General features: G+C 40.0%; 1 protein-coding gene and 1 long non-coding RNA gene across 2 annotated transcripts in view; one reads left to right on the top strand and one right to left on the bottom strand.

Moving 5' to 3' along the window:
• Positions 1–5867, bottom strand: part of pdzd8 (PDZ domain containing 8) — a 52435-nt gene extending 46568 nt beyond the window's left edge. Inside the window, exon 1 of the mRNA XM_077495608.1 lies at positions 4843–5867. Within this exon, the coding sequence (XP_077351734.1) occupies positions 4843–5735 (893 nt within the window). The 5' untranslated portion in view covers positions 5736–5867. The remainder of the gene's footprint in view (positions 1–4842) is intronic.
• A 743-nt stretch (positions 5868–6610) lies between these two features.
• Positions 6611–7988, top strand: LOC144000866 (uncharacterized). Its single transcript, XR_013278299.1, has 4 exons — positions 6611–6894; positions 7238–7364; positions 7520–7651; positions 7754–7988. It is a non-coding gene; the product is annotated as an uncharacterized LOC144000866 (long non-coding RNA).
• The last annotated feature ends 6024 nt before the right edge of the window (positions 7989–14012 follow it).

Genomic DNA, 14012 nt, shown 5'->3' with positions numbered 1-14012 from the left:
CTCTCGTGACGCACACATTGCATTCTGGGTCACGTCCATTACTTGTTGCATAGCGGTTATTATGCAGTGAGATGCCACAATGACACTAAATAGCGTTTAGTTACTTTATATTGTGTTTATTTGTCGCACTGGTTTGCCATTGTGTGCCTTAAGCTTCGACGTCGATTTGATTGACAGCTCGTTGTGCACCTCGTTAAAGTCCGCTCCGTAACAAATTAAGTGTCTCAAACACCGTTTAACTACACGAACGTGTCCTCTTCCGTATGTTTGGCATTAGTAGAGAAGTGCACTAAAGTATAGTGTGCTTATTTGCTCGTTTTGTCTCTCTTTTCACGTCATGTCTGCCGTCATTTGGGACATTATCCTCTCAATGGATGCCACTAATATGTAACATCTACGGCCGTACACGGCTGCAATTAATGTTCAGTGATGTAATTTCGTTACGTGCATCATACTTTGAATAATGAGCTCATGTTTGGTGTGTTGTATAACTTTCTCGTGTGTTAGTAACTATTCATGTGGACAGCTAAGATAGTGCTTGTTAATGTGAATTAGCAATGTTGCAGCCCAGTTATTACTTAGACAAGTACATCTGTGCCATTAAGTGATACAGTACAGTACAGTAGTGAGAGAATAGTGTGCCCATATACACACACGTGTCTATAAGTGTAAAACACATTAAACAGCAGAAACTGGCAGCGGTCCACCGCAACAATGTCTGTTTAACCAAGTTATTCTTACTATTATTATAACCAAGTTATTTTACTCAACCCTTTTTCTGCGTTGATTGGGGCATCCTAAGTGGCAGTAAACTACATGATGAAGTGTCTTTTGACAGTTCTCTTGTAGAGAGGAGTAGCATGATATTGCTGTTCTCGATTTAAGATCCTCAGCTTATCAAAACTGTCTATATGGTAACAATAACAATAATCATAATAAGGTCTACAAGAACTGTATGGTGTTCAGGGATGAATAGTTTTTCTCATGGAATTTTTTTATTTATTTTTGCTGTAGTAATAAGTAATGCCACAGCTGATGCACATTTTGAATGACAGGGTTCCTCCTATTACTTCAAAATATAAAAATATAACATTTATAGAATAAAACTACAAGTATCCCAAATGCTATAAAAGGTAATGTCACATTGGCCCCCACATTTAACTCCCCCCGCCACCAACGTCTTATTGCAGATAGAAGGATGTAAAATGAAAAGTGTAGTGTGAGAATCCATTGTAAAGAACGGTTAGGGTTTGCATTATTCAAAAATTTGGTGCCAACATTTGAACTTTTACTGCAAATGAATATCGGCTTCAAATATCGGTTATCTGCCTCCTTGACTACCGATAATCGGAATCGGTATCGGCCCTGAAAAAAGCATATCGGTCGATCTCTAATTCTCGTGACGCGATTGCTTAGAAAGTCAATACAGTTTGTGTAGATGGGGGGAATTTTTGATGGAGCCAAACGGCTTCACACAGTGTCCTGTGCAGATAAATGCAGCCAGCTTCGGAAGCAGCATGAGAATGTAAAGCCAAGTAGCTGGTAAGTTACTACATATGGATGTGCTGAACCAAGATAGCAAAAGTATAACATTAGTTTTAGAACAAAAAAAATAAGCCACCTGAATGAATAGCGATGTTTATATATATTTTTTAAACATTGCATGTTATATTTATTGTTTATCAGCATTTCTATTGTATTTTTTTTTTTAAGTTTACTTTTTTTTTCTCTAATACGTCACAATTGGTGTCAATTACATCTGGATTTGCACTATGGCAAGTGTTAGACTGTAAGTAAATATATAAATTGTTTCACTAAATATAGTTCTCCATCTTCTGATTGAATTGGCATCCGTTTTTTCCCCCAAACTCGCTGATTGACCCCAAAAATCCGGAACATGTAAAGCCAATTATTTCCCCAAATAAACCGTAAATAAAAAAGATATTTAAACAGACACATTGCTCCATCTTAATGATCGGATCGGTGATCAGAAAGCATTTTTTAGAACTCGCTGACCAGCCTCAAAAATCCTGATCGTGTAAAGCTTATCGCTAACACAACACGACATGTCCGTGGGGACGAGCATGGCGTCATCCTCCACCACGCCACCTCTCCCCACCCTCAAGAAATGGGGGTGAACACTGAACACACTGAAGGGAAGACACAAGCTGATGGGCACAGTCTCAGTTAAAAAGTCAGGGCTCTTTGTACTCATCTGAGTATTGGTGAAGCATGCATGATGATGTAGAAAAAGCTTTAACATTTTACACTCAACAATGCAGCTATTAATGAGACCCAACAACAAACTGTGAGCAGAGAACTGTTGGGACCCAACAGACATGTAGCCTCGAGGGACAATGCAGGGCTACAATGGGAGGCTATGTATATAGCAAATGTTGCCTGGGTGCTGAACAAGCTGCTTCATGGCAACAAGTCAAATAAAAAGCCATTAGGGAAAAACAAAAACCACATGATATCCTCGACTACTGTTTGGTACATGAATTGTGATGCATTTGAGAAAAACACAGGTTGAAAACACTAAAGCCTGGTTCACACGGCAAGATTTTAAAATTGTCGGCCGATTTCCAATCTTTGACAGACATCACACGTGAAGAGAAAAAAATCACGGGGGTTCCAGTTTTGAACGTACCGTGCGTGGTGTGCGGCCACACTGCACAATCAACACACCCCACACGAGCCGAGTTCATTCAAGAATGTGACGGGAAGTCTCGCAAAACCTCTCGAGATTAAACATGGCTTCCGAGTCGTCAACATGAGTCGATCCTGGTTTTCAGCTGAAAAAGCAGCATAAAAAGAAAACGTCTTTCTTTAAAGGAGCGTAAATGGGCACTGGCGAGACATCGCTTGCCCTCGGCTCGGTGCTGGCAGCGCGGGTTGGCGTCCCACTTGGAGACCACGTTTATTTGTGGAGAATGTGTGTGCGTGTGTTAAAAAAAAAACTACAAATAATTAAAAAAATTAAAAAAAAGAGTGTAATAGCGCGAGCACGGACTTTCTGCTGCTTCATGACTGGTTTGATTTTGGATTCCCCACCAGCTACCTCGCTGGCTCGCTTTCTGATTGGCTGCACGTCACTGTCAATCAGCTGCATGGAGCAAAGTCGGGCCAAAAATCCAACATGTTGGATATGCCCGATTTCAAGTCGGGGGTCCTTCCGAGCGCCGATATCGGGAGGCGCCGTGTGTGGTGACAACACACACGGCAGGATTATCTGTGAAGATTATCGCTTGCGTCTCGGCGCGTCCTTACGATTGTCGGGAGGGGAAATTCGGGGCTAAAATCGGGGCAATTCTCCTGCCGTGTGAACCAGGCTTAAGCTTATTCTGTGTTGTAGCGCAAAGGCCAAATGACACGATAAAACTGCCTGTTTACAAAGACTTCCAACTGTTCTAAAAATAAAGAAATAAAAATAAGTAAATTTCTCATCAAAATATGAAGCAGAGTACAATATTCCAGCTTTTATTTTAGGTATTAAAAAAAAAAAAAAAAAAAAAAAAAAAATCAGATATTAAATCACAATTACAATGTTGGGGGGGGGGGGTGTCTCAACTACATTAGTTTTCAAAAAGATTCAGCACAGCCAAGTAGACATTCAGGCTTATTTATTGTTTGAATTAACATTAATATAACAGTAACTCTAGCCTGGCAAGAACCAGATAGATAATGTGAATCAATCAAAGGAGTTCTCCACAATATCAAGCTGGGACCAATCCAGTGTGTTCTGCTCAGGGAAGGCGGGACATTCAGTACAATATTTGAAGCTGGTGGGGCCATACAGCAACTTGTGCACGCCTACCCAAACTTTTGTTTTGACCAATCACGGCAAGTTGTCAATGAATTAAAATGTTGAACATGTACGAACATCTTCACCAGCTAAAAATGCACGAAGCACCTCTGACTGTTCTTTCAAAAAAGAAACTGGGGGTAATTCTGCAAGAAAATAACTAATTGCATGATCCATGCATTCTCCCATCGGAGTTTCACCATGGTAAGCTTGTTTCCCAGGGCCTTGTAACGTCTTGTTTTTGTCACAGCCGCATAACCCGTTCCCCAAACACACTGTTGCTTTGTGATTGGTTCAAACCGCCAGTGGTTCGAATTGGTGAAAATCAGCAGGCTCATTACAGGATGCATTCTCGGGTGTTTGTGAACTCACAAATAATATGAGAATTCAGCTTGCAGCAAGGTTCATATAACACTCCTTAGCAACAAAACATGTGGTATATCTTTTAACACAGTGGTATCCAAACAATAGCCCGGGGCTTTTTATTGCCCACCATCCATTTTTAAGCGGCCAATAGCATAAACTAAAAATAAATTTGTTTTATATAGTGTAGAGCTTTTCTAAATATGGAAACATGCATATTTACAATTTAACATAACATTTCTCTTCATAAAACTGTGGTGAATTTGTTTTTACAAGCAAAAAATGATTTTCTTCACTTAATTCTCTGGGTCAAGGTCCAAATTGTGTATATCACATAAATGCTTTAAAAATCATCTTACGGCAGATTGCTCTTGTTTTGGTTCTGAATGTTGATATGGGATTCAGCAGCTGTTCAATGCAGGGGCCAAGAGACGGGCCCACAATTTTGAGGGAGCAGCCCATTAATCAATTTATAATGTAGATAGCAAACTGACTCAATCAACATCAGTTGTGAACAGGGGTTTTCAGGAGTCAGGCCGGGCCAGTCGATTTTTATTTATTTATTTATTTATTTATTTATTGTGCCATTCAAGCCATGGGAATAGGTTTGGAAACCCCCGTTAGAAGAGTATCAGATGCATATGAAAACGATAAAGACAATGCTGACTGCCTACCTGATTTTGTAGTTGGGTAGTGTGTGCTTCTTTTTGATGACGCGTTTGAGTTGATTGACGATGATGGAGGTGAGCTGGGGAAGAGGCCTGCCTTCAAACTGGGACTTGACCTCAAAATCCACAAGTGGGTCCTCGAGGAAGGAGAAGGACCAATGGGTGAAGGGCACGCGGGTGAACTGCAGCCTCAGCTTGCCCACCACTCGCCTCATTTTAACGAACAGGTAAGCAGACTTCCAAAACACCAACTCCACGTCAATGGCGAGGTGGAAGCCGCCGTTGTACTCAATGTCCACCTCAAAGTTGAGCTCCTCCGGCATGCCGTCCTCATTCAAATGCACCGGCTTCATAAGTTTGGCTGTCTTAAAGACGGGGAGAGAATTGCCTAAAGAAATATCTCGCAGGCTAAGTCCCTCCAGTAGCCGACCTGCCGTCTTCGTTTGCAGCAGCTCCTCAAATTCTACCTTTATCTTTTTGGTGAGCCAGTGCCTGACGACAGGAGTGTCCCGCAACTCCCGAAACAGGAACAAAAAGATAGCATTGAGGAAATGACAGGTTTCGGGCTTGTCAGCATCAACCGAGTCGCTGTGCGCAGGCAGCGACGGTTGTTGTTGTTGTTTGGGGCTACCGCCGGTCCCAGTCGCTTCCTGTTGTCTGGTTGAAGCGGCCTCTTGCTGCTTGGAACCAATAGAGACTGTGCTATCCTGCTGCTGCAGCTGGCCTGGATCGACATGCTGGGAATTAAAGTAATCCTTCAACGCGTTATCAGGCACTACTTTGGCGTACTGCTCCGTCCTCTCTACAGGCTCTGGGCTCCTCCGGTAGATCAACAAGAACTGTAAAATCAACGTAATGACTGCTCCGGAGAATGCAGAAATAAGAATTAAGTAAATCATTTCGAGCAGGTGCCTCGTCGCCCTCTCGGAGTCAAATTCTATTCATAATCAATGCTTTAGCCGTGTTAACAAAGCAAGTTCCACCTGGTCGCTTTCGAAGCTGCCATATCATCTGCTTCTTTCCGGAGCTTGGGTATCTCCTCCTGATTGGACAAACGCCCTTACGTCACTCAACGTAATGACGGAATTACGACGTTTTTGTGTGCGTATGAGCGTGCGTGCGTGCGCGTGTGTGCGTGAGTGGGTGCATGCGTGCAGGCTAGCGGAGGATAGCCCATACACGTCCGTGCTAGCCGTTGAAGCCATAGGACGGCCATCTTGCTCCTCCCCTCTCGCGGGCGGACTACAATAAACTATACGTAATAATTTAATAAAGTTCTCTTCTGCCATTTTAGTTGCAGATACTTCCTTTCAGTGCTGTTTATTTCTTTTGATCACTCCTCATCATTCTACATTCATTAAAACGGAAATACAAGATACATATTAGGATCACGTATACTTGACATCAAAAATGAGTTGTGGTGGAATCCTGTCATAGCAACATGTACAGTATTTATTTCTGAATAGAAACCGTGTTTTGTTTTGGGGGGGGTTTTGTTTTGTTTTTTAAATACTTGCTTTTTCCCCATTTGAATAATTAGTAAATAGCTAATAGCACATATGGTTGGTTTGCAGGGCATTTCTGCTCCATCCCCTTCAGCAATGCCATTGGGTTGACTGTAAGGTCATCAGCTGGGAGCCACCCTTCACTGGTGTTTTGCTCTTTGAAATCCAGAAATCCTCCAGGTGAAGGAGCAGCGACATGGATTTTTCTCCTTGGCACTCCCTACAGCCAATGGCGGAGCCAGAGGGGGGGCCGGGGTGGCACGTGCCCCTGCTGAAATGTGATTGGACCCAGCAGACGCCAAATGATTGACATATCACGGCGCCGGCGCAGTGACGTCGCGCGCCTGGCCGATGCAGCCTGCCAGCATTTTTTTTCAATCAGACGCCTACTAATTGTTATGCCCCTCCTGAACAGTGGTTGGCGCTACTTACAACAAAGCATTATAATCCACCTCACTCTGTGTCTGGAGAAGGAGAATCACCTGTTAATAGACGCAGTCTCCAGAGAACCGGCACATGAAGAATGCACGTTGGCATTTGGCAACTTGGCAAGGTTGGCTATATCATGTTGGTTTCCCTGTGAGCCGTGAGTGACTGTTTAAAATAACTTTTACTTTAAGTAGATTGTTTTGGACAGACATCAATAAGCAACGAACTTGTTTTGCACAAGTTAAAAATAAATTCATTGTTGTTATGCAGTACAATAGCACCCTCCAATGGTTGAAAGTTCAAACAGACGTTTGCATTTATTCTTGTTCTCTTATGATTATGCCGTAATGTTTTTAGTTTAGAAGTGGAGGATTTATTAACATTATTATTTATTGATCACATTAATAAATTATATGGTTGTTAAATAAAGTAGTAGTTGGAGTAATAAATGTATTTATTTTTCATAGGTTGTGTGGAAAATGAAACGACAAGGAGAGAAAATATATGACTTGTTTCTTAAACGAAACAAGCCATCAAATAAGGCAGAGAGTCAAGCAGTTGGCAGTAACGTCAGCAATAACAAGGAGAAAGAATGTAAGAACATCTTCATGCTCCGTTAATTTGAGACACTTTGAATTGCTGTTTATGAATCATGTGTACAGGTTTTTAAAGATTGTTTTTGTTGTTGTTGTTGTTTTTTAAATTCTGATTACACTGATTATTATTATTATTATTTTAATACAACGTAGTACCATCAAAGGAGAATGCAGAGGCCCCTGCTTCTGATGATGGAAGGATGGATGATGCAGGGGTAGAAGAGCCAGTTGCAGAGTCAGCTGTTGTCAGCACGTCTTGTTTCACTCTTTCAACAGGACCCGGTGGTACGGCTTCTTGCCTAAAAAAAAATCGGCTTGTTAGCCGAAGTTATCGAGTAATCTTCTTGAGCTCTTAACTTTTTCTTGACCATTTTATTTGTATTCTAGATATTTCACGATCCAAAGATGAGAGTCCTGTCCAGCCATGTCTGACAAAATTCCCCAGAATTCAGCATGGAACAAAGAGGAGGTCATTCAACAGCTCCTGGTACAGAAACAATTCTTGGCTGGAATACTCAATCCTTCATGACTCTTGCTACTGCTTTGGCTGTAGACACTTTTCCCTGCCTAATGTACCAGACTCTGCCTTCACATCACAGTGTGGCTTCTCCAACTGGAAAAAGGCATTGTGCAAGGAGTCAGGGTTTAAGCTCCATTCAAAGTCCGAGCAGCATATCAATGCAATGTACGCATGGAGTCAGCATAAAATGGCTACTGAAATGAACACAAACATGTTAAATTCTATGAATGTGAATCGAAAAAAGAAAGTGGAAGAAAATCAACATTATGTGAAAACAATAGCAAATGTTCTTCTTTTGACTGCAACACAAAATATAGCACAGAGGGGTCATCGAGAGTCTGAGGATAGTAAGAACAAGGGAAACTTTTTGGCTATACTGAATGAAATAGCAAAGCATGACAAATTCATTGAAACAAGGCTAAATGCGTGTGGCAATGCAAAATACACGAGTCACCAAATCCAAAATGAAATCCTTCAGAGCTTGGCTGAGATGGTACAGAGTAAAATCATGCAAGAAGTGAAAGAGAATCAAGTGTTCAGTGTGCTTGCAGATGAAACAAAAGATCTGCAAAAAAAGGAGCAATTGTCGTTGGTTATAAGGTATTATTACAGTGGTGACGTCCACGAAAGCTTCCTATGCTTCCAGGCAGCTGAAAGCCTTCATGCAGAAGGTCTCTGTAAGATGATTATCAATTGTCTAGAGAGACATGGTCTGGACTATAGAAATAACCTTGTGGGACAAGGGTATGACGGTGCGTCCGTCATGAGTGGGAAAAATTCTGGTGTAGCTGCCAGAATTAAAAGTGATGCCAGATTTGCATTTTATGTTCACTGTAATGCACACTGCTTGAATCTAGTTCTTGTTGATGCCACAAAAGCAGTGCCTGAGGCTGAAGAATTTTTTGCACTTCTGCAGTAGCTGTATAATTTTGTATCTGGCTCTTATGTGCATCTGAAGTGGCTTGCAGTACAGAAAGAGCTGTATCCAAAGGAGCAGCCCAGGGAGCTACAGGCACTTTCAGACACAAGGTGGGCATGCCGTAATTTGAGAGAGAGAGGCTCCCAGCAGTCCTGAGATTGTTACAGGATCTTGCATTTGAAAAACACGGTGAAAGATCTGTGGAAGCAAGGGGTCTTCTGTCACAGATAGACTTGCAGTTCATAAGGCTTTTGGTCACCTTTTGCAAAGTGCTTGGGGATGCCAAATGTCTTTCAGACATGCTCCAGTCCAGCACTCTTGACCTAGCAAAAGCTGTGGATCTTATAGGCTCCCTTACAGACACCTTTGAGGACAACAGAAATGAAAATTACTTCAGTGAACTGTGCAATGAAGTTGAGCAGCTTGCTGAGCAGTGCAAAACTGGTGGACAAAGACACAAAAGACATCCTAGACTAAGCTCAAGGTTTATTGACTCACTGGTGATCAGCACTGTAGGACAGAGACATTTGGATGAGGAGGGCTTCCCCAGAGCACTTTTTTATCAAGTGATTGACTGTCTAACAACTGAGTTGAAAAAGCGTTTTTCAAAGAAAAGTTGTGAGATTATGCAAGGCATACAGTCACTAAACCCAAAGAGTGCAACCTTCTTAAATAATGAGCCTCTGTTTGTCTTTGCAAAGATTTTTGAGTCAGATCTAGTTGATCTCCAACATGAGGTTCACCAAGCCAAGCGACTTCTTGAGAGGAAGGTGAAAAGTGGATTAGACAGACCATCTACTTTGCTTGGTTTTATTCTTTTTCTTGAACCTTACAAAGACAATTTTCCTGAGCTATTTAGACTTTGCAAGATTGCTGTTGTCACGCCGCTCAGCACTGCTTCCTGTGAAAGAAGCTTCTCTGCTTTAAAACTCATTAAAACTCACCTCAGGACAACAATGGCTGATGACAGGTTAAGTCACCTCGGAACTCTCAGTATCGAATCAAGGAGGGCTCAGGCCCTCAACATGGATGAATTTCTAAAACATTTTGCTACGACACACAACAACCGAAGGATTATGCTTTTCTGAGCCTGTATTAAGGTAGTTTGGCACTTAGACAGGACTGTAATACAAATTTGCACATGTTCATATTATAATGGTATGTTGATAAGAGTACTTGCTACTTTTCTTTTTTTTCTTTTTTTCTTTTTTTTTAAGTAATTGCATGAATACAGTATCTGTGTGTGTGCATGCAAGTTCTTTTTTTTTTCTTGTGCGTGCAAGTTCTTTCACGTTACACACCAATACTATTATTGTTATTTGTTCATAGACTGAAATTATTTTTTGTACATTTTGTACTTTGTTAATAAATGGCACGATATGTTCAAAAATCTCCTGTGTGTTTAATATTTACTTAAATATATTTCAACATTTAGAGAGTCCGAATGAAATACATTTTCATGAAAATAAATTTGGCATCATCTTTGGATGAAGTGTCCTTGGGCCCCCCCCATGGCCCCCCTATTTATAAAAGTCTGGCTCCGCCACTGCCTACAGCCAACCATAGGACCCTTCTTGTCCCACATCTTGTGTTTTCTTCGAAGCGAGTGCCAAGAAGAGCACACTTTTTCTGTCTCCTCTGCTCGGCCTTTTGTGCTCTGGATGCCACAGTGCAGCCTTGGTATCTGACATCTATTGGAAATGTGTTCAAATGCAAATTTGTGAAGTCATACGGGTGTATTATTATTTTTATTTTTTTTCCAGTGTTTAGATGGGAAGTATGGTAATGAAAACAAATGTTAAGCACTGCTGTCCTATTACCATAATAAGCAGTCAAATCAACGTCTTTTAAAGTTTTGTATGGAATATTTTATGGTAAATACAGTCTAATGTAAACAACCTCTTAATCTATGAGCTGTACACATATACATGATTTTTAAAAGCAATACAACTCAAAATTCATTTTCCTTCATTTTATGAGGCATTGTGTATGAATATTAAAAATGCAAAGATCAATGGACTCTGATTCCCTGAAAAAAGGTTAACGCCAATAAAGAATCAAACATACATGTGCTGTATGTGACTATATTGGTGATTTTTGTGCAGTCCACTTCATTGCTGTGACATATTGCGTGTTGTAACACGGACCAGGAAACTAGTCCAACATGAACAGTGTCGTCACGGTGATGATTGTACAAAAAGAGTATGTCATCATATTGATACTTCATCGGCTTAATTAAACCTTTTTTCAGGGAATCCGATTCCTTTGATAATTGCACTTTTAATGTTCATACACACTGTCTCATACAGTGGGGGAAAAAAGGAATTTTTAGGCGTATGTGCTATAAAATGTAAAGAACTCCACACATGACAAAGGATTGCAATTCAATTGTTTAATTCTTTACATGCTATCTATGTTTTCATGGAGAACAAGAGTGCTAATTTCTTGATTTAGAAAGTTGTTGGTGGATTATTGGCATATTTCCATTCATTTCAATGGGGATGAGTAACTCGAGAGAATTGTGCATAGCATGTTAAGAATCAATTCAAATCAAACTTTATTTATATAGCACTTTTCATGAATGCAACTGAAAGTGCTGTGCAGTGTGCAATTAAAACCCTATAAAGCCTGAACCATAAAATATATGAGAGAACATTCTGATTCTTTGTAAATAAAGTATTTATTGGTCCTTTTGAATGAACAAAAAACATTTTTTTTAAATCAACTTCCACATCGACGCCTTCTTAAAATAATCGCCTAAGTAATTTTTTCAGATTTTCAGGAAACACAAAAATGTAACCATTTGCAACGTGAGGAGATGATTTAGGCATTTTTTTTTTTGCAAAAAAATAACTTAGGTAATTATTTTAAGAGGGTGACGAAATATGACTTGATTTGTACCATATTTGATACATCCGGTCACAATGCTTTAAATTTGTACATTTAGGCCTATAACTGTCAAAAATTCAATAATAAACACTAACAGACATGACATAAACTAATAATGTTTCCAAAAATCTGAACATTTCCCTCTATTAATAAGTATAGGCATCTCTCCTTTCTCAATAGGGCTGTTCACAATTACGCCCAAACTACTATTTTTAGAATGGCGCCCTACGCATGTGCGGTGGTCATTTGAGTTTCAGACAAGGAAGGGAGCATTACACAGGCATGGCACTGTATTCGTTCAAGGCGAAACTTGTAAATTGACTCGCTATTTCACCATAAATGTCCTTATGGTTACAACAAACCTCTGCTGCTTTGATGTCTGCCGCTATATGACTGCCGATGTTGTAGCTGTGATCGAATGAAGGGACTTTCCAAGAAGAATCCAGAGGAATGTTTACGCTGGCTTCAGGCACGTAAACTGCAGTCATTGATGTAAAAAAATGTCACCGAAGTCATCTATATGTGCTCTATACATTTCGTTGGTGGAAATGGGCCAGCAGCTGAAAATCTTGATCCAATATGAGCGACTGCAGTGTTGTGCAGGTATTGTTATTGGCTTTCTCAGTGCTAGCCTTGGTAGTTGCTACATGCATACATGTTCCAAAGTGTGTTTGTCGTTTGATCCATGTTCAAATTTCACACCTGTGACGTCATTCGCTTCTAAAATGATGCGCACACGTGTGTTGCAGCTGTGTAGTTTGTCCACTGACCTGTATATATGACTGGATAGCCGATAGCACATACACGCCCGTGCAAGCCGTAGAAGTCACAGGGCGGCCATCTTGCTCCTCCTACCTCGCGAGCAGACTGTCTACTACGTAGCCTATATGTACAGATGAGACATATAACATATACAGTTCGTAGGCAGTTAGTATGAGTCTGGACTGCGGGGGCAGGCTGTGGGTTTTTTTTTTTTTTTTTTTTTTGCTGAGGTGGTCACTATTTTTTAACAAGTAAAAAAAAATCAAAATACAGTAAAATAAAAATAATAAGAATTTAAAAAAAAAAAAAAAAACAAAAAAAAAAAAAAACAAACAAGTGGTGCTGCTTTGAAGACCCCCTTTTTTTCTTTTATCGCTCAGTTCCTTAGACCCCAATATTAGATTTGGCAGAGGCAACTTTTGTTGAATTACAGTTATAATTTTTTAATAACAAAAATATAAAAATTTCCTACTGTAAATACCATTAAGCATATAATTTATACATGTATTAAAGGCAAGTTGGAAAATGTTTGTAGACCTCTTGTTTATGTTTGACAAATTTAAAACACCATGAATCATGCTGTTTCTACTGAGTACGATCTCAAATATTCTCCAATTACGATACTGTAAATGTATAGGATCCATGCCAAGAAACGTTTCTTAGGAGGAGCAGTATGGTGGCCTCGCGACTTCAAAAGTCTTGGCCTATCGGCTATCCAGTCATATATTCAGATCAGTGAGTTTGTCCGACTGCCTGGACCTCATGCATATAAATGAGAAAACATGACCTCATTTGAGATCAACCCTTATTTGAGCAATCTTGCAAGGTTGCTGCAAAAGCCATCAACTGGGTGATACTGCCCTCTAATGGATTATCCGTGCATGGCATGTGCCAGATCATATACATCAGGGTTTTAATGGTGAAAAAAATATTATACTCATGAAATAGCAGTAATCAGATTAATCACATCTTAGAATTTTGATTAATCACGATTCACGATTAATCACTTCATTAAAAAGGATATTTTAATCAACATTTTTTGCCCACCAAATTTAAAGAGAACCGGTTATGTGTTAATTTATTCGGCATTTAGGCCTTGCTCGTTCCTCAAACAAATAAATAAATAAATAAATAAATAAATAAATAAAGGAAACTGCATTTCAGATGTAAAAGCACCATAAAAAGTTTGTAGAGTGAAAATAAAAAAATAAAAAGTCAGCAAACACCAACATGTAGGCACACGCAAAGAATGCGTGGCTTCCTCAGTTCCCTGAAGCTGTTCACCTGTGAGTTTCCTCACCTGCCTCTGCCCTCAGTGAAGTACAGTAACAACTGTAACTAGTTCTTCACTGTACACTAACTACATTTCTGCTGCACAATAATACATTAAACAATGACACATTCCAACCTTCACTGTCCAGTCATTGTATAACATGTAGGCAAAGATGCACCTGGAATGTCTGTTGCTTTTGCTCATATTTTAATAAAACATATTTACGTTTACACTCTTATGCAAGGTGAAAGAGCCTTATTTTGGTGAACATTTACCTAATGGT

Source organism: Festucalex cinctus, chromosome 14 (genome assembly GCF_051991245.1).
Source record: "Festucalex cinctus isolate MCC-2025b chromosome 14, RoL_Fcin_1.0, whole genome shotgun sequence".
Taxonomy (NCBI): Eukaryota; Metazoa; Chordata; class Actinopteri; order Syngnathiformes; family Syngnathidae; genus Festucalex; species Festucalex cinctus.
This window is presented reverse-complemented; position numbering and strand designations above follow the sequence as displayed.